This window comes from Peromyscus leucopus, chromosome 23 (assembly GCF_004664715.2).
Source record: "Peromyscus leucopus breed LL Stock chromosome 23, UCI_PerLeu_2.1, whole genome shotgun sequence".
Lineage (NCBI taxonomy): Eukaryota > Metazoa > Chordata > Mammalia > Rodentia > Cricetidae > Peromyscus > Peromyscus leucopus.
Genome location: NC_051082.1, coordinates 41,850,280 through 41,870,963, shown reverse-complemented (window position 1 = coordinate 41,870,963; position 20,684 = coordinate 41,850,280). Strand labels below are relative to the sequence as shown.

General features: G+C 52.6%; 1 protein-coding gene across 1 annotated transcript in view; it reads left to right on the top strand.

The window, feature by feature from the left end:
- Positions 1-20,684, top strand: part of Fam20c (FAM20C golgi associated secretory pathway kinase) — a 54,530-nt gene that overhangs the window by 24,343 nt on the left and 9,503 nt on the right. The window contains exons 4-5 of the mRNA XM_028856015.2: positions 13,804-13,896; positions 16,325-16,440. Of these exons, the coding sequence (XP_028711848.1) occupies positions 13,804-13,896; positions 16,325-16,440 (209 nt within the window). The remainder of the gene's footprint in view (positions 1-13,803; positions 13,897-16,324; positions 16,441-20,684) is intronic.

The following is a 20,684-nucleotide window of genomic DNA, read 5'->3' as shown; positions in this document are numbered from 1 at the left end:
CACTGGTAAAAGAGTCTCCCTTGTCATCCCCGCTTTGTTCAGCTGGAGCTCTGTGGCCTTTCTCCTTCTGTCTAGGGGTCCCCATGTCCAACTTCAGGGCACAGCTGCCACCTCTATCCCTCTTGAACCTCTGGAAAAGACTGATCAGGAACTATCCCATGCTACCTCCAGTTCGGTGAAGAGGTCTCAGCCAACCTCCCAAGAGCCATGGTGTCCTCATACATCCACAGACAAGGACCCTGAGCACAGGAAGGAAATGCCCCCAGACCATGTGTCTGCAGAGCTGGGACTCACCGCAGCCTCCTCCCTTCAGTCTATCTGGTCAGCACAGGTCTTCGAGCTGTTCTGATCACTTTCTTTTGTTTTCATTTTTTGAGACAAGTCTCCTGTCAGGCTGCCTTCAAACTCACTATGTAGCTGAGGGTGGCACTGAACCTGTGATCTCCTGCCTCAACAGCTTAAGGCCTGGGGTTCCAGGCCTGTGCCATTACTCTTCTGGGCTTTTGTTTGTTTGGTTGGTTGGTTGGTTTGGTTGTTTGGCTTGGCTTGGTTTTGGTTACCGGGGATTGAACCCAGGGCCTTGTGTATCACAGGCAGGTATCCTACTGACTGAGCCACATCCCCAGCCATGGCCCCATCTTAATGCCTGAGATATGGTTCTCTGGCTGCTAAGGCCCCACTAGCCCCACCCCCAACTCCCCAGCCCCCCACCCCCCACTGCCCTGGCACCCACCTGGTTCCCAGATGGCCAAAATGGCGTTGCCTGAGGCTGACCTCAGCAGTTAGCCAGCTCCTGTTCTCACTCAACAGCTGGAAGGCTATTTACTTAATACCACAAAAAGGAATTATTAACAAACTATATAGTGATGCTGGGAAACGGGGCAGGGATGAGAATGAATTACAAAATCCAGCGAAGCCAGCTCAGAGGCTGCTGCACCTGCTGAGCCCTGGCGCCCTTGGTGGCCTCCTGGGGACCTCGGCACCATTCATGCTGGGGCTCTTCTCCGGAGGCTCCAGGGAAGGTGACCCCCCTCCCCCCACACTTTTGAAAAATCCAACAAGTCCTTTTCTCCAAAGTTGTTCCTAACAGCCACGCGGAAAGTGTCGTCCTTCTTTTTTCTGTGGCTGTGACAGTCGCGAGGGAGCCCACAGTGTTGAGGTGGGGGCAGAGGATTAAAAGGAGGGTGGGAAACACCGTTTTTCATTTGCCTCGTTCCGTTCCGGGGGAAGGAGATGAAAGTCGGGCGGGGGGGGGCGTTCATTCCAAAGCAGTTTGATTAGATCTGCTCGGTTTTAGTCTTCTGTTTCAGTTTTGTTGTTTTTTAATGGCCCCCAAAGGAAATTCTAGATTTAAGACCTTCCTTAAGCCAGAGAACAGTCTGAGATGTGAGCTCCTGGCTCCGGGCTCAGTTTATTTCCCCTATTGGTATTTTCTAAACATCGAGGGCTCCTTGGAGGGGAAGCAAGATGAGAACAGCAACTTGGGCTAAATATTTAATCCCAGCCTTGTCGTTCCTGGCGTCTCGGTTTTTTGTTTTTGTTTTTGTTTTTTATCACCTTTAAATAAATTGACTGAGGTACACGGAAGAGGGTTCTGCGTTCCTGGAGCCTGGAGAGCGCGGTTTCATTCCCTGCCGGTTCCCTCCGAGCTGAGCTGCGGACAGTTTCAAAGTTATGAGAGACCTCTTACCTCAGACAAGTCCACTCTCTGCCATTTTATTTTATTCTATTTATTTGGGGGTATGCAAGCATGTGTGCACGGCATGTGTGTTCACAAAAGTGTGCGCAGATCCCCCGTACACATGAATGTGCACACGTATGGAGGCCAAAGGTGGGTGTAGATCTCCACCTCATGTATTGAGGCAGTGGACCCAGAGCTTGAAGATGTGGTTAGTGTAGATAGACAGCTTATAGCTGGGGCTGCCTATCTCAGTTTCCTGAGGTGGGGGTCACAGTGGGTCCCCATGCCCTCTTAGTGTTTATATGCATGCTGGAGATACGAATTCAGGTCCTTACACTTGCATAGCAAAGCTCTTTACCTAGTAAGCCTGTCCCCAGTCCTGATTCTATTGTTTTGAGGGGATGTTTATATATACATTCATGTGTGTGTGTGTGTGTGTGTGTGTGTGTGTGTGTGTGTGTGTGTGTATTACACCTTACCCATTGAGTCATCTCCCCAGTCATCCCCTGTGATTTTCAAACCTAGTCTGCCCCTTGGTGGTCATCTTTGCATGACTTTGAATTTCCCCAGGTTACAAACCTTTGAATCATCATTGATTGTCATTGACTTGGCCATAGCAGGGAGGCTCTGCTCCAGTTCGTTCTCAGCCATCCAAGAGGCCAGCCGTTTTTTACCTCCTACACCCCACTGTGCAGAGCTGGCTGGACCAGGAGTTTGAAGGGTCCTGGCTATCTGAATATCAGCATATCCCCCAGTTGGTTCTGAAGCTCTGGCTGTACAACCAGACTGTCAGAGCCAGTGGAGAAGCAGAGTCACAGTTGGTGCACAGGTCCTCACCAGGTCACAGAAGGAAAGAAGACCTTCTGCCTTATGAATTTCTTGGGAAACCCAAAACAAGCAAGGAAGCTTCCCAAACAAATAAGTAAATCAGCCAGGCCTAGTGGCTGGAACAGGCCTGTCATCCGAAGTACTTGGGCAGGCTTAGGCAGGAGGATTGTGAGTTCAAGGCCAGCCTGGGCAACTTAGTGAGACCTGGTCTCAAAATTTTAAAGTAAAAAATAGGTTAGAGGTAGAGCATCTGCCTAGAATCCCCCAGTGAAGGACTGGGGTGTGACTCAGTGGTAGAGCCCTGCCTAGAATCCCCCAGTGAGGGGCTGGGGGTGTGGCTCAGTGGTAGAGCACCTGCCTAGAGTCCCCCAGTGAGGGGCTGGGGTGTGGCTCAGTGGTGGAGCACCTGTCTAGAATCCCCCAGTGAGGGGCTGGGGTGTGGCTCAGTGGTAGAGCACCTGCCTAGCATGTATGAAGTCCTGGGAACAATCCTTAGCACCACAATAGAACAGTCAACATAAGAAGCAGGGCAGGGGTGTCATGGTGCCTCTGGGCCCCTGGGCTCTGGAAAACATTCTCCATAGAGACCCAGGAATCTTCCAGTTCACAGAGACACTGGGATCCTGCATTGTGGCAGTTTTGAGCACTATAAGCTCAGGTGCCCCCTGCTGATCTAGACACCCCTAAGCTGTTTAAGAGACTGGGCTCAAGACAGTCGTGACGCAATGGGGCACGGAGTCTTGCCTGCGTGCAAACTCTTACCTGTGAGCAAAGGAGGATAATGGGTCCTGTCTGAGGGCTGCCCCTCTTACAGAGCTGTGGTGGAATGCCACCCCAGGGAGAAACGAAGACACCGTCTGGCCATTGCTTGAGCAGCTTTTTTGGGTTGTCAGCCTCCCTGTCCCTGACTGTATCCATGTCCCTCCACAGTGGTAGCCCAGTAAATGGCCACCACTCAGCATTAGAACTGTTGACATGTGCTGGCATGCTGACGGCCTCCGTGTGTTTATAAAGCCAACCATGCTGGCCAAGCCCATGCTCCTTGAGGGTACCACACCCAGGAGAGCTCACCTGTCTTGGCCCTGGAGCTTCGCTGGAGACGGAGAGGCTTTAGGATACTCAAGCCACATGAACAAGAAGCAGTGCAGGCACACAGACAGGGTGCCCATGGCCTTCAAGGGTCCTCCAGAGGCAGCCAGCAGGAATTATCCTACCAAAGGGACCCTCCCCGCTACCTCCAGACACACAGGGAACTGGTCCATTTCAAGGGTGGGGCACACAGAGTCACATCTCCCCTCGCTGTGAGGACGTTGCCTTCTTGGGGCTCTTGGCACATGTTCCTGCCCGCGCACAAAGAGTTATGACACATCACTGCCACCATCCACCCACCCAGTCCTCGGGGGCTCCCTGCCTCTGATTCTCACCCACAGCCAGGGAAAGACCAGGGGAGAGCAGCCACCTGGCTAGGCCTGTGGGTCCCACTCCTGTCCTCAGATGTCGTGCGCTCAAGCTTCTAAGGACATGGCCCATATGTGCTCCACCTGAGAGAGACTGATGTGTAAACACAGTGCCTGAGGCTTTAAACAAGACGGGTACACAGAGGCACCCGAGGGGCTCAAACGAGAAATGCCACATTTAGCATGAAGCATCTCTGAGCACTCCAGGACTGAAGGTCACACTGATCTTCTCCCAAGGAGAAGCCCCCTCACCTTCCAGAACATTCACTTGCAGAAAGCCTGGTATTAAATAGCTTAATATATCTCCCTAATGACAAGGGGGCTGTTTTCTGCTGTGTGAGTGACGGGAAGATTACTGGAGGCAGAAGGACTGGTTTCTGCCTCCACGCCTTCATTTGGTGAGTCAGGGACCCACTGTGCACTTAGCAGGAAAGGGGGGGTCTTGTCTTCCTTGAGGTTTTGTGTCCTTGACATCAACCCCGGGATAGGGAATGCCCCAAAACATCAGCTCCTAATCCCCGGAACTTGTAAATGCTCTCTTTTTATGTGTGTGTGTGTGTTATGAGTATGCAGTGTGTGTGTGATGAGTATGCAGTGTGTGTGTGTGTGTGTGTGTGTGTGTGTGTGTGGTGTGTTTGTGTTTGCAGGCCTCAGGAGCCATCCTCATCTTTTGAGATGGGATCTTTTCACTGACCTGAGACTTACCAATTAACCTAGAGTCATTTTCACATGGGTTGTGTGGGAATCGAACTCAGGCCCTTGTACTTTCAAGGTAAGCGGCCAGCCAGCCAGCCAGCCAGCCCCAGCCCCATGCCCTTATTCTGCAATAGAGTCTTTGAAGATGTGGATAAATAGGAATTTGGGGATTGGGGTGAGTACCTGGATTTTCCGGCGTTCCTTTTAGAATTACACATTTTTGTGCATGGGAGCTGAAAGGGAATACTAGGTGCTGAACACAGAAGAGAAACCCTGTGAAGACAGAGAGAGAGAGATGGAGTGATGGAGCCGTGAGCCAAGGGATGGCGGACACCCCTGGAGGGAGCTGCCCTGCCCAGCCTTGATCCTGGACTTGATCCTCCATCACCCAGATAGGATAAGTTCCGCATTAGTTTAAGTCCACAGTGAGTGCCCTCCACCGTCTAGATCAGTAGTTCTCAACTTCCCTGATAATTCAACCCTCATGTTGTGGTGACCCCCCCCAACCATAAAATGATTTTCACTGCTACTTCATAACTGTCATTTCCCTACTGTTATGAATCGTGATGTACATATCTGTGTTTTCCAGTGGCCTGAGGAGACAGACCCCTGTGAAAGGGTTGTTCGAGCCCAAGGGGTCGCAACCCACAGGTTGAGAACCACTGATCTAGATGGTCAGGCACACACAGGAGGCCTCAGGCGGATGGAGGAGGGCAGAGGCTGTGTAGACAGCCTCTCTCTGGCTTCCCAGCTGGTGTCCTCTGGCACCTTCTCTGAGTCCCAGATCTCTGAGTTCCAACTTCTGGCATCTTGTCCGAGTTCCATCTGTGGAATGGGCTTCTGGCAACACCGCTCACGAACCGTGAAGAGCAAATGCGGCAGGCACACTTGGTGCTCTGAGGACAGAGCCCCGCACCTAGACGGTTCTCTGTGGGTATTCACAGTTGTCAGCAACAAGCTGATTGGCGTGTGTATTGTGAGTGATTGGAGAGGTCCACAGAAGCCTGCTGGCACTGGAGCCAGGCGGGGAGCAGGCTGGTCCCAGCTGGTTCTCTGCCCTCTAGCCAGGCACCACTGCTGCCTCAGCTGGCCCCAGAAAGGGCGTAGGCAGTCAGCCCCAGGCCCAGACCTGGTCTGTAGCCAATACAGCTCGGTGTGGCTCCGTGCCAGGACTGGGGGTGTCAGCCCGTTCAGCTGCAAAATCTGGCCCCACTTCTTCCTAGCCTGGGGCAGGTTATTTCCTAACTCTGCCTTGGTTTCCTTCGCTGTACCATGAGGAAAACGGTGTCAAGCAGTTCCCAAGTAGTGTGTGCTGAGTTCCTTCTTCCCCTGTAAGGAGCTGTGTGCTCAGATCCCTGGAGATCCCCATGTGGACATCGTTGCGGGATCCTTATTCAGCCCAGAGGACTGCACAGGAGAACTCGCTCTCACATCCCCATGAATAAACACAACCAACACTTACTCTGTTTTCGTTAGCGCTCAGAGAAGTTGTTCTGAAGGCATCTTCGGTGTTTTCAGCCCCGGGGACAAGGCAAAGAGAATGTGGAAGGTTGTAGGCACCTTGATGCCTGCCTGCCTGCCTTTCTCGTGGCCTTTGGGGACCGGTGTGGAGCATCCCTGTGATAGAAGGCCTGTTCAGGCACCTTGCTTGGGATTTCCTGGGTTCCCTCTCTCCTCAACCCAGGATTATAGCGCAGACTACCCTGCTTGAAGCCATCACCACGGTGCATGGCTCGTGACCCTCTCCAGCCCCATCTGGTGGTTTAAAAAGCCAGATCTGCAACTTCCTGCAGCGGATGGCCTCAGGATGAAGGCCAGGTGCGGCCATCTGGAGCTGATTTTGATCTTAGAGGCCAAGGTGTGTGTGTGGGGGGGGGGGGTCCCTGTGACTAACAGATCCTTGTTAGGGGAAGTGTGCCACTGGCCACTAGTCTTGGGTCTCCCCGGGTGTGGCTACTGAGGGGAGGGACTGCCACAATGCCCTGTGTCCTCCAGCACCTCGCTGGCACCCCTACCCAGGGTTACCTCGAGTGCACTTGAGTGAGTGACCTACACAGACCAAGAGGCAGGTGTTCAAAAGTCTCCCACAGGCCCTTCTTACTCCAAGCTGTTGGTCCAGAGCCCACATGAGGACATGGAGGCGACAGGACAGCCCGCCCCCCTTACCACCGTGAGGCTGTGGAGCCCCACCATGCTGACAGGGCAGAGGAACCATGGACCTTGTCTCGAAGCCCCCTCAGGCCAGACTACACTGCAGCCCACTGGGAAAATGGCTCATGGGCCACTCACATCTCAGCGGTTTCAGGAGGGTTGAAATGAGGGCAGCGTCACCCCAAGTCCTCAGCACAAGTTGCGGGCATCCATGCTCCTAAGCACGCGGTCCCCCAGCTCCAGATCTGTCCATAAAGGGAGGGTGTGCCACTCTGCTGTGCGTCGGCCACAGTCCGGGGGACGCACAGGTGGGTCGTGATGCCCACGCACAACGTCTCTCCCCAGATGAGTCCTAGGAGAGAACTCTTTCGTTTCATATATACATCAGATGACTCTTTGGGGGGAGTAGATTTTATTTACTCCGTAGCCCAGCTTGCCCTGGAACTCCCTGTGTAGGCCAGGAACTTAGGGCCATCCTTTTCCTCTACCTAACTCCTGAGTGCTGGGTTCCAGGCATGCACCACCATGCCTGGCTGACTACTGATTTATTTTCACTTTTTTTTTTTTTTTCTGTGAACTCAGAGCCTTGCTTATCCCCCCACCCCCATCCCCGAAAGCACAAGCAGGCTGCCCATGCTAAGCCTGTTGGGTGAGCATGATACTTCCCACTTGCTGAGATGGCTGTGTTGCTCGAGCTGGTGGCAGCTTGCCCAGCCACACGGAGGCCATCTGGCTGGGCCTAACCTGCAGGGAGCTGTTGGTGGCCACCCCGGGGCCGTGGGTTCCCAGCCTCCTCAAAGACCCCTCCTGTTCCAGGAAGCACACATCCTTGTAGCCCCACCCCTCCCCCTGGTCCAGGCAGTTCCTTGTTCTGGGTCTGAGTGTCTGATAACATCTTTCCCTCCTGGAAGTAAAGGCTGACCCTTGCACCTGCCTGCCATACCTGAGCGCTCTGGGGACTTGTGTGACTGGGTTCACCAAATGTGTCCTCTGCCTGGGGCACAGCGGTCTAGTACTTTTCCAGAGCACTACCCTAAAGTCGGCCAGAGGCAGACACCCTGTCTCTACCCAGCAAAGGCAGCCAATGTCTGCCAGCCAGAGGTGAGAGTGGACAGGGGTGCCAGGCAGCAGGTCTCTGAAGGGACAGGAGGGGCAACATTTAGGTCTCATAGCAACACTGGCTGTAGTCGCTCCAGAGATGTCTCTGTGTCACTGTTCAGTGGCCTGGGCTTATCCCCAGCAGCATATGGCTCTGAAGCCCAGCTGCCCATTGGGATCTCTGCTAGCTGCCAGGCGGAAGGTTGTGTTCTGGGCACTTTTCAAGTGTCCCCCAAGGAAGGTCCTCATTCCCCACCTGATCTCGGTGCAGATCTGACACAATAGCTCCATAGGGATCCACCTTGTCAGTATCTTCCAGAATGCCCAGCTTCTCCCCTTCTTCCCTCTCCACGGAGCCTCCATCCACTGGGAAGCTGTCCTACCGACCTCCAGAACCTGAGTTACTTCTCTTCTGAGGCCTCCTCAGCACAGACCGGTCACTGCTTTAGGGTCACAGCCTCAGAAGGGTGGGAAACAGTTCCCAAGAACACTATGGTGTGGAAGAGGCCAGAGCCTGAGTAGGGTCTGTGGCAGGTTCCAGAAGCCTCTGGAGGGGTCCAGACTTGAGCTGGCCTTGGGTAACAGGGAGGAGTAGAGTCCACAGGCCTCTTGGGCGTCCATGTAGCAGATCCCAGTGTTGCTTTCCAGAGGCCAGGGCCTGTTTGCTATGGTGCAGGTCAGCAGTGCACATGGTGGCCGGCATAAGTTACCACGGTGGCCGTGTTGTATTGTGTTTTGGGGTTTTGTTGTTGTTGTTTTGTTTTGTTTGAGAGAGGGTCATCGTAAGTTGCCCAGGCTGCTTTTGAACTCACTCTATAGAAAATAGGCTTTGAAGCTGTGATCCCCCTGCCTCAGCTTCCAGTGCTGGAATAATAGGCCCAGACCACCACAAAGAGTAATAATAGCAGGGCCACCATCCAGCCTCAAGGACAAGACTGCTGAACTGAGTGTGTGTGTGTGGAGGGGGGTCCCTACGTCTGAGGGACCTGATGTGTGGGGCAACCGGAGTCAATCTGTAGGGTGGGTGGCAGCTCCAGAGTTGTCTCTTGGAGAATTCGGAGGGCAAGAGGACAGGTTCTGTGTCCTGGCCTACTTCGGTCCCCACGTATGCACGCTTGTCAGGCCCTTCATGTACCTTGCATCAAGTATCTAATGTCTTGGGTCTTCTTCTGGCTGGCGTGGTGGCTCCAACATGTCAGTGGACCAGTGTCCTAGACTCTGGTAGAGAGTTGGGGATGGCAGCATCTCCAACCCTGAGTATGGCCCCGATCCCATAAAACCCTGTCTCCTGGGAGCTTATGGTACTCTTGTGAGATTACAAGCATCCTTGGGGGAGCTGGGTACAGGCAAGTCGGTATTAATATGGATGATAAGCGGGCTAGCCTTTAGGGGCCAGAGCCTCAGTGGGATGCCCATGGCAGTAGCCACAGCTTTGGTTGTGTGGAATCATAGAAGCTTGCTAAAAATGCAGCTTCCTGGGCCCAGCACCAGGACTCTGGCCCAGCAGGTCACAAGAGGTGCGTGGGGCCCCTCATTTGTAACAGACCCCTCCACACACATACTTAGGGTCAATTTGGCTGCCAGTAGCCCCAGAACCTGGCTTTAAGAGAAACGGATTCGTAAGTTGTGGAAGCTGTCTGTAGCCATAGTCACGTCTCCAGAGTGCTCTTAGAGATCCAGTGGGACCGGGGCTCGCATGGATCCCGGACTTGGGGGAGTCTGGAATAAACTGCCTCCAGGTGGAGTGCAGTGAGAGCCAGGGGATGGCTGGAGGCCTGGGGAAAGGAACGTGGCTTGGGGTCATTTGGGGAACATCTGAGGATGCTTCCTTCCTTTACCTCAGCTCCACCTGGAGACAACGCTGGGCCCTTTTTGCATTCTCTGCTCCTGAGCAGACAAGGGAAATCGAGGCCTGAGGGGCAAGCACTGTTCCTGCTCCTCCTCAGGGGCAAGGTTCCACAGGGCAGCGTTTTGGATTCTTCTGGAAAGGAAGGAAGGACAGAATGCCAGGAGTCCCAAGTCAGAGTGGACGTAGAGTGCCCGAGAGGCATTCAGAACATGAGAGAGGTGCACCTCTGAATAGAACGCACTTGCCATTTCTATGAAGCCTTGGCTTATTCCAGGAAAGGAGGTACCTGGGAGCCAGGGACACCTGCTGGCTGTGATAGGAGGAGGGGTTGATGATGGTCTGGGACATCAGCCAGCTTCTGTGGAGGGTGGAAGGTTAAGTGTCTGAACCCAGGGATGCAGAACCAGGAATCAGGTCATGCCAGAGGCCCTTTCAGGGAGCCACGGGGCTGTAGGCCACTTGGATGTGAGAAATGTCACCTCTTCAAAGGCGCAGGCAGGAGGGGGGGGAGAGGGTTAGATTGTGGACAGGAAGGCTGGTCCACTGCCTGGTCGTCCCCAGGTCAGTGAGTGGAGGTGACTGTAGGCTGATGGTCAGCTGCCCACTTGTTCTTTGTCCTCGGACAGCAGTTCTGGGGCAAGCCTTTGGCTGCACCCGGGATCCTGAGGAGGGGACACCCTCCTCCCCAGTGCTTCTCCCGGAGCCTGGCTAACAATGCCCTCCAGTGTCACGCTGCCAAGTGCGCTGGGGAGGGAGCCCCGCTCTGCTTCTGCCCCCGTCGGGATAGGGCACGCAGAGAAGACAGCCAAGTCAAGCTTCCCAGCAAGAAAAGAGGCCACAGCACAGGCCAAGGCCAGCTGTGGGGGTCTCGACTGTCCTCCTGGGACATTCAGGAGGTGGGAGGGAAGAGGGCTGATGTCAGCAAAAGTGGCCGTGCAGGTTTTGTGGTTTTCTTTCCTTTTTCTTTCTTTTTTTTAACTTAAGACAGACTCTCAAGTAGCCCAGGATGACCTTGAACTTCTGCTCCTCCAGCATCCACTTCCCAAGCACTAGGATCACAGGTGTGCACCACCATGCCTGGTTGATGTGGCACTGGGATCGAACCCAGTACTAACACTCTGCCGACTGAGCCACATCCTCAGTCCCACACAGGCTGTATTTTAACCACAGGATCCATGCACTCCAGCAGGAGAGTTGCTGGTGTGTGTGTGTGTCCCGCTTGGAGGCTCGTCAGGTGGGTGGGGTGGGGGTAGTCAGGCCGTCTTTTCAAGGCCCCCCTTCACACCTGGACCTGGGAAGCATCAGAGGTGCTTGTTTTAACCCCTTCTTTCCAAAGTCCCCCAACAGCCTGCACTGTAGGGTGTCTGTGTGTCACACATGTGCAGTGTTAATACATGTGCAGTTCCTGTGTGGGTATGTGACGGCACGCGTGTGCCGGCGTATGCATGCCTGGAGTGGGTGGCCAGAAGTTAACCATCTCAGCCCTGCATGGACCCTCAGCAGCCACTGCCTGACTCAGCCCTTCCTGGTCCCAGGTGCCCACTGCAACTCCATGAGACCTGTCCTCGGTGGTCACTGAGACCCATGCCAAGTGTCCGGTAGATATCCATCCTGCAAGTTTATCAGTCTGTCAGCACCCTCCCTTCTAGGGGACCTGGGGACACGGCTCAGTCATTAAAGTGTTTGTTATGAAGGCGGGAGGCCCCCCCTGGCTTTGATCCCCACACCAGTGTAGAATACAGGACGTACGGGTGCACATTTGTAACTCCAGCATAGGGAGGCTGAGACAGGCAGATCCCTGGAGCTTTCTGGACAGCCAGCCTGGCCTATGTTGTTGAATTCCAGGCCAAAGAGTCTTGGCCTAGTCTTAAAAAGAGGCAGTAGTGTAGTGTAGTGGCATATACCTTTAATCCCAGCAGCATTCAGGAGGCGGATGGATGCCTTGAAGCCAGCCTGGTCTACATAGTGAGTTCCAGGACAGCCAGGGCTGCATAGTGAGAACCTGTCTCAAACAAACAATAACAAAAGCCAAACAGATGGACAGCTCCTGAGACACAACACCCAGGGTTGTCCTCTAGTTTTTATGGGCACATGTGTGTGAGGCCACTACTATTTTCCGTGATCCACCTGTCAAGGTGTGTGTCCATAGAGTCATGGGGTCCACACTGCCCACCCCCCAGCACACATACACACACACACACACACACACACACACACACACACACACACACACACACACTCAGCTTCCCACACTGGCTTCTGGAAGGCTCAGGAGGGGGTGTGATTATTGATCTGAGCTGTTGTGGCTACTGCCTGCTACCTGAAGCCCACCCTAGGCCACAGGAAGCCTTGTCTATAAATCTCATCACTCACCGGTGTGTAGGACACTAGCTTCACCTGACAGTGGGGGCCGAGGACCCGAAGGGCCCAGCAGCTTCAGCTATGTCATCTATAAAGGAGGATTAGACCTGGAAGGTGTGTGTGGCTCCACTGTGGGAGCATCCAGTCCCCATGTGGGAGCATTCCAGACTGCTCGAAAGTGTCCACAGAGCGGGGTGGTCCCCGGGCCCTGATTTGCACACCTGGAAAAGAAAACAGCATGGCTGTTGAAAGATCCATCCTGGAGGTGAGCCTTCGGGCTGCATTCCCACCTGTCTGGCCGGGGGTGGAAGTAGGGAGCCAGGAGGGACCCAGGTTTTGTGTTAGAAGGACACGGGCAATGCCAGGCTAACATTTTCACATTGTTATGGTCAAATTGCATCAGTGGGAAGACCTTTGATTCCTGTGGAATGACACTGACCTTTCACAGCTACGTGTTCTTTGGCTGGCAAGGAGACAGGGAGGGTCAAGTGCCAACCCTCCAAAGAATGGTGTTGGGGCCCAGAGAGGCTGGCTAGCATGCGTATACACACACACACACACACACACACACACACACACACACACACACAGAGCATAGGACTAAGACCCAAGCTGACTGACCAGTCTCATGCCTGTAGGTCCAGGATGGATGCATGGGAGTCCCTGGCCAGCGCCAACTGACCTTTAGACTTCCTGACTGAGGAAGGGCTCTGTGGAGATCTAAGGGTTCCCCTGTCCATCCAGCATGCTCCCTGCTCTCCTCAGCTGGCCTTCCGCAGTTCTGAGAGCTCAGGATGATCCCAAGGAGAATCGAGACCTCGTGCCCTTTTATACAGGAAGTTCCTTAGGTTGAGAGGCTTGCTCCAAGGGTTCTGAGGATGCCATTGGTACTGCAGGGGGCTTTTATGGGGCTGCGGATATGAGCGACACCTGACCATACCTGAGGGCTACACATAGCCAACATACTCTTTAAACATTTCAAATACTCCGACCACATATAAAGGCATGAGTGGCCTCAACTTTCCTCATGAGCAGATTCTGACCTCTCCCATGTGTCTGGCCTAAAACTCACAGAAGATCCGCCTGCCTCTGCCTCCTGGGTGCTGGGATTAAAAGCGTGTGCCACCACATCTGACCAAACTTGTTCTTTTATCCCTCACTGACTGGTAACTCACCAAGTAGGCTGGGCTGGTGAGCCCCACGGATCCTCCTGTCTGCCTCCCCAGAACTGGCCTTTTAAATGTGGGTCCTGATGATCAAACTCAGGTCCCCATGCATCCAAAGCATGGGCTTTAGTCATTGAACCATCTCCCCCACTGCCTATAATTTGGTTTTTTTTTTTTTTTTCAAGAAACATGTGCTTATTTGTGAGGGCGGGGCAGTATGTATGTCACAGCACATGTGGAGGTCAGAGGACAATTTTTAAGCATGGCTTTTCTCCTGTCATGAGGGTCCTGGGGGTTGAAATCCAGCTCTTCGGCTGTGGCAACAGGTACCTTTATCCACTGAGCCATCTCACGGGCCTTTCATTTGACCCTCAATGATGAGCCTCTGGCAGCTGGTTAGTGGGTAGCATCTGGAAATGTGTGTCAGCTTGGGTTCCAGCTGCACCCGCACCTCAGCTTATCCCCTCCATCCGTGCAACTCCTCTCTGTGACAGACTGTGTCTCTGTGTTCTACAGGCAGACGAGGGAGCAGGAGACGCCACCTGACTTCTTTTACTTCTCTGACTACGAGAGGCACAATGCAGAGATCGCTGCCTTCCACCTCGACAGGTGAGTGTTGTTGGTTGTTGTTGTTGTTGTTTACTCTTTGAGGACCTACCACCCAGTTCCCAAATAAATACACAGAGACTTATTCTTATATATGAATGCGCGGCCTTACCTTGGCTTATTTCTAGCCAGCTTCTCTTAACTTAAATTATCCTGTCTACCTTTTGCCTCTGGGCTTTCCCCCTTCTCTATTCTGTGTACCTCTGTTTTCCTCTTACTCAGAGGCTGTTTGTGTGGCTGGGTGGCTGGCTCTTGGTGTCCTCCTCTCCTTCTCCTTTTCTCGCTCCTTCCTCTTCTCCTATATATCCTGGTAGCCCCTCCCATTTCTCTTTCCTGCCTAGCCATTGGCCATTCAACTTTTTATCGGGTGTTTTAGATAGACACAGTAACACAGCTTCACAGTTAAACAAATGCAACATAAATGCAACTCATCTTTGCATCAATAAACAAATATTCCACAGCATAAACGAATGTAGCACATCTTAAACTAATATTCCTCAACAGGTGAGTCCCCTCTCTGCACACTGCTAGAGCCATCCAGATCCAGATTCCTCTGTGTACCCATGCGTACCACCTACAGAGAGGCTCGGGCCTGGCCTTAGGGATCCATGCAGCCACCATCGTTACCTCCACAACTACTCCATACTAAACCATCATAGGCCCATCAGAGTGTGGTGTGGTGTGGTGTGGTGGTGGTGTGTGTGTGTGTGTGTGTGTGTTTCTGTGAGGGGCATGCACAGAAAACCTCAGGTATCATTCCTCAGGAGCTCTCCGCTAGTCAGGAGCACTTGCTGACCTGGAATGCCCCAAGCAGGCTAGGCTGGTGGCTGGTTGGCTAATGAGCCCCAGGAATCAGTCTGTTTCTGCCCCCTCGGCGCTGGGGTTACTAGCGTGTGCCACTACACTTGATTGCTAGATAATGAACTGAGGCTCTGCTGTCTCCCCAGCCTCATGTATCAATCTTACAGACCAGGAAAAGTGAGGCCCCAGGAGAGCCAGCCACCCATACGTACCCTTAACCAGAGGCAACCTGCCCTCATGGCATTTATGATCCTGATGGGCACCAACACCCCTGCACCCAGCAAGGAGCAGCAGGAGCAGATGGCAGATGGTATCACTGGGGATGAAGGGGGAAGAAATGAGAGCAGAGGGAAGTCCTGGGCATTGTGGATTTTAACAGGAGGAAGTGGTGTTTTAGTGGCAATAGGAAGTAATAATAAATAGGTAGGAGACTCTGTCACCTGTCTCTTAAGGGACAGCCCTGACCCAGGAGAACCTGGTTCACTACCAGTTCCACATGCCCTGAGGAGCTGTTCACAGGCCTGACCCTGGGATCATCTCTGCAGGGAACAGAGGGACCTCTGCCTAGGCAATAGAAGAGGGATAAGGCTCTGCATCCTGCCTTCAAGACCCCCCTGACTGCAGAGCAGCCATGGCTTGACACAGATCTTAACTCAGCTGTCACGGGGCTGGCTCCACTTCAGAGTTCAGGCTCCATCTTAGACCTATGAGCCAGGATCTGCTCTCTCACAGGATCCTGGGAGACGGATGCAGATCACACACCTTACCTGGGAACTAGAAATCCCCAGAAGGCAGACATTTAAGCATCCTCAACCCATGAGTACACCATGAGGTTACTCAAGTTACCACCTTATAAACCAGCCGTGGGGCTGGAGAGATGACTGCTGCTAAATGCTTGCACATGAGCTTTGTCCTCAGACATGTACCTCAGTGCATGGTGGTACACAGTTGCAATTCAGGGCTGGAGAGGTAAAGACAGAGGACCTCTGCGGCTCGATAACCAGTCAGTTTAGCTCAATCAGCGAGTTCCAGGCTGCTGAGTGACCTTGTCTCAAAAACAAGGCTGACAGCTCCTGAGAACTGAACACAAGGCTGACCTTACGTGCCGCACCCACGTGTGTCCACACACATGAAAACAGAGCCATGAAGCTCGGGGTGGCAGGATGCTGGCTGCAGTTGTCCTGTGAAGTCCTGGGGCCCCTCATCACAAGAATGTAGTCTGTCCTTCCCCCCTGTCCACCCTTCCACCGAGGACAACTCATCTCGACATCCTGTGTCAGCAGGAAAAAGCTAGCATCGGGCATCTCCATTTAATTAAGCAAGCGGCAATGTGTGCAGAAAGAACCCCATTAAGAGTGGGTAATTTAATTTAATTTCCTTTTTAAATTTAGCCCTGGAATGGGGGCACATTTTAGTTATCAGGCTGGGCCAGAGTCAATGAATGAGGCAGAGAGGCTTCAATCCCTTTGGGGTGCACACCTTCTCGGCACTAATGGTTCTGGGCTGTGCTGAGCCCGAGAGCCTCGTGTGGCAGACGACCCAAGAGTGACAATAGAGCATCCTGGCCTCTGCAGACACTGAGAATCAGCCCCAGAAAGTAAAGACCCCTCTTCCCACCTTTTCTCACCAGGATCCTAGACTTCCGCCGAGTCCCTCCGGTGGCTGGCAGGATGATCAACATGACCAAGGAGATCCGGGATGTCACACGGGATAAGAAGCTTTGGAGAACCTTCTTTGTGTCTCCAGGTAACCTTGCTGTGAGGACAGGGTAGGGTGGGGGGACTAATGTGGCTTAGGCCACATGTTGGCTTTGGTCACCTCTAAAAAGATGAGGGATTAGATTACTCTTCCTGTTGCTCAGATAAGGTGTCCTGACCAAAGCGCCCTAAGGAAGGAAGGGTTTATGTGGCTCACAGTTCCAGGGTCCGTCATGGCAGGGAAGGCGTGGCGGCAGGAGCAGGAGGCTGCTGGTCACGTGGCATCCACAGTCAGGAAGCAGGGAGAGATGGATGCTGGGGCTCAGCTCACTTTCTCCTTTTCACTCAGTCCAGGACCGCAGCCTGTGGGGTCGTGCTGCTCACACTGAGGGGTGGGTCTTTTTACCTCATTTAACCTAACCTGGAAACTTCTTATAGGCATGCCCAAAGGTGTGTCTCCTAGGCGATTCTAGAGCCTATCAAATTGACGGTCAATATTAACCATCACAGAGACCATAGAATCCATCTATCTAGCAGCTGTTTCCACTTAGAGTGGCCATTATGTGTGACATGTATGTGTGCCAATGCAGACATATGGTCTCTCAGTAACACGTTCCTGTGCCCATGCAAAGGGGTTTCCATTGTGGTCCATTGTGCATTTAAGTTAATTGATTGATTGATTGATTGATTGATTGATTGATTGGGTTCTTTGTTGTTGTTGTTAGGGTTTGATTTGGGTTTTAGGGGGATAGGCTGGCCTGGAACTCATTATGTATACCAGGCTGGCCCCAAACTCTCCCTTTTCCTGCCTCGGCATTGTAAGTGCTGGGATTACAGGCATGCACCACCACACCTGGCTGTGGGTTCATTTGTTTGAGACGGGGTTTTGCTGTGTATCCCAGGCAGTCATCGAGAGCCCTGTTCTCCCAAACCTTTCTAGAACAGAAAGCAGCCAGTGGGGCTGCCCCCTAGAGATGTGGCGAGCAGCCTTCCCCTGAAGATGCAGCAGCTGGCCAGAGATATCTGGTGCACTGAAGGTCACCGCTAGACACCCTACTTTCCAGGGAGATGTGTGTGGCTGGGGTGTTCACACTGATGAGACTTCAGTTTTCACGCTATGAACCTCACACACACACACACACACACACACACACACACACACACAGAGCAAGTCATGTTGTGCTTATCTCTGCATGGATATTCGAACCCTCCGCTCTGAGTTTCCCTGTGGTCCAGGCCTGTGACAAGCTGCTAATTTCAGGTCTCTCTGATGCCCCTTTGGGCTCTGGAATACCCCTTCCACCTACTGTGTGATTGTTTGTTGTTGTTTATTTTTTATTTGGGGGTATATGTGGTGTGTGTGTGTGTGTGTGTGTGTGTGTGTGTAGTGTGTAGTGTGTGTAGTGTGTGATGTATAGTCTGTGTGTAGTGTGTGGTGTTTGTGTGTGTATGTGTTTATGTATATATGTATATGGGAATGTGTGTTATAGTGTGTGTGGTATAGGGGTGTGTGTGTGTGTGTGTGTGTGTATGTGTGTGGTCAAAGTTGACCTCAAAGGAAACACTTCATTCCTAGGCCGATCTCCACTCTTACCGAGTCAGGGTTTCTTTCTGAACCAGAATCTCACCAATCCCTGCTATTCCAGCTAGCCAGCTTACCTGTCTCTGCGTCCTGAGTGATAACACTGAAAGTGGCCTCCACACCAGTCCAGCTCTTTCTAGGGCTCAGAACTCCAGTCCTCATGTTGGGAAGTAAATATTTTGTCCACTGAGCCACGTCCTCGGGCCCTGATGTATTTTTGAGATGGGGTGTCACATAGCCCAGGCTAGCCTGGAACTCTCTAGGTAGCAGAGGGTGACTTGAACTGTGGATCTTCCTGCCTTCACCTCCCAAGTGTTGGCATGACAGGTGTGTGAGGCAACACCTCTTTTTTGTCTGTGCCAGGGGTCCCATAGACATCCTGCAAAGCAGAGCGGGGTAGAGGTCGGGGAATGCAGAGCAGCTGCCCCCTGGGAGCCACACTCCCCTGACAGCGCGGGTAGGAATTCCACCATGCCTCAAAACCCTGAAGTTCCCGCAGAGACATCCAATCAAGGCCTTCATTAGCTTTATCTTCAGTCTTGGAGGCTTACAAAAGCCGGCCTCAAAGCTCTCGCTTGTCGTCTCTGCGGATCAGCACTCGGGGTTCTTTTCCTGGCTGCGTTCATAAATGTGTCGGAATCGAGGCCATGAACCCACGCCTCGCTGAAGCTCTGCTTCCGCCATCCACCATCTCAGATTCCACTGATAAGAGGAAATAGGGGAGCTAGGGAGGTGGCTCAGCGGGTAAGAATGCTTACTGCATGAGCATGAGGTTATGAGTTCAAATGCTCCGCCCCCCCAGCACCCACATCACAGGCCAGGCATGAACCCTCACATGCCTGCAACCTCAGTGCTGTGGGAAACGGAGACAGGAAGATCACTGGATCACTGGGATTCCAGATACAGTGAGAAACACCACGTCCTTCTATGGTCTACACACACACAATTACTTGAATAAGCGGAAACACACATTCATCTTGCCTTGCTCCTTAGTGCCTGGCTCCTTGTGACTATCAAGAGCTGGACAATCCTGGGTGGAGAGTCTCTGGAGTTAGCTGTATATCACACGTAGTTGCTTGGGCCCACGAGACAGCCTGTGCTGTAGATGGGTTCTGCTGAGATTCCCGTCTTGACCCCTGCCTGCTTCAGCCACAGGGACTGGCCCTGGTGGCCTCTCATTTCTGCAGCTACAGATCTTAGCTTCTTGCCTTCCAGCTCCTTCCACTGCCCACAGCGACTGACCACCGCGCCCCCCAGCTGTGCACACCTCTCAGGCACTGGGGCTGAGCTGAAGCCTGGCTGTGCCTGGAGACCTTACTGCTTCTTGTCCTTTGCTGCATAGTCTAATCCAACTTGTGTATACACTCATTCCCTTTTGTATGTACTCATTTTATGTGTATGTGAGTACTCATTCGTGTTTGTGTGTGCACTCATGTCGGTATGTACTCATTAATGTGTGTGTGCTCATACATGTTTGTGTGCACTCATTCATATGGGTGTGTGCACTCATTCATATAGGTGTGTGCACTCATGTCAGTATGTACTCATTAATGTGTGTGTGTACTCATTCATGTTTGTGTGTGCACTCATTCATATGGGTGTATGCACTCATTCATGTTTGTATGTACTCATTAATGTGTGTGTGCTCATTCATGTTTGTGTGCACTCATTCATATGGGTGTGTGCACTCATTCATATAGGTGTGTGCACTCATGTTGGTATGTACTCATTAATGTGTGTGTGTGCTCATTCATGTTTGTATGCACTCATTCATATGGGTGTGTGCACTCATGTCGGTATGTACTCATTAATGTGTGTGTGTGTGCACTCATTCATATTTGTATGTAGTCATTAATGTGTGTGTGTGCTCATTCATGTTTGTGTGTGTGCGCACTCATTCATATTTGTATGTACTCATTAATGTGTGTGTGTGCTCATTCATGTTTGTGTGTGTGCTCATTCATGTTTGTATGCACTTGTTCATATAGGTGTCCTACCCAGGTGATGTCCACCTTGTTTTTTTTAAATCAGGGTCTCTCACTGGGACTTGGGGTTCATCAATTACATTAAGCTGACTGGCCAGTGAGCCCCAGGGATCCTCCTGTCCCCACTACCCCAGCACTATGATTACAAGCACGTGCCACAGCATTCAGCTTTTTTTTTAATGTGGACTCTGGGGATGGACTCAGGATCCCATGCTTGTGTGGCAAGGCCTTTACAGACTGAATCATCTCTCCAGGCCTGATTGCAACTTTCATGGTGACTTTCCCCCTGTTCTCGGAGGTGGCACTGTTTAGCAATGGCTGAGCCATAGCTGCCCAGACCCAGCACTCCGCATTTTCCCTCAGGCCTCAATCCTGAGCTCTCAAGTGAGGACAGGAAATAAAGATGATCCCCGGCAGGTCAGGCAGGGGTCTAAATGCCAGTCACTGCTGAGAACACTCCCTTCTGAGGCCACGCAGGCTGAGTAATGTCACTCACCTAGGCCACCCCCTCAGATCAGAGCTGCTGGCTCAGCATCCAGGCTAGTGATGGGGTCTTACTCCCCACAGCTGTGGGCCCAGATAACCCAGCCCCCAGAGCTCTCAGACAGCATGTGGGTAGTAGGACAGCCATTGGGAAGTCCACAGCTGGGGGCACGGGGGACTGCACTCTGCCTCCTGACAACCTGTTCCCGTCTCTGCCCGGGTGGAGAAGGTCCAGGTGCCAGA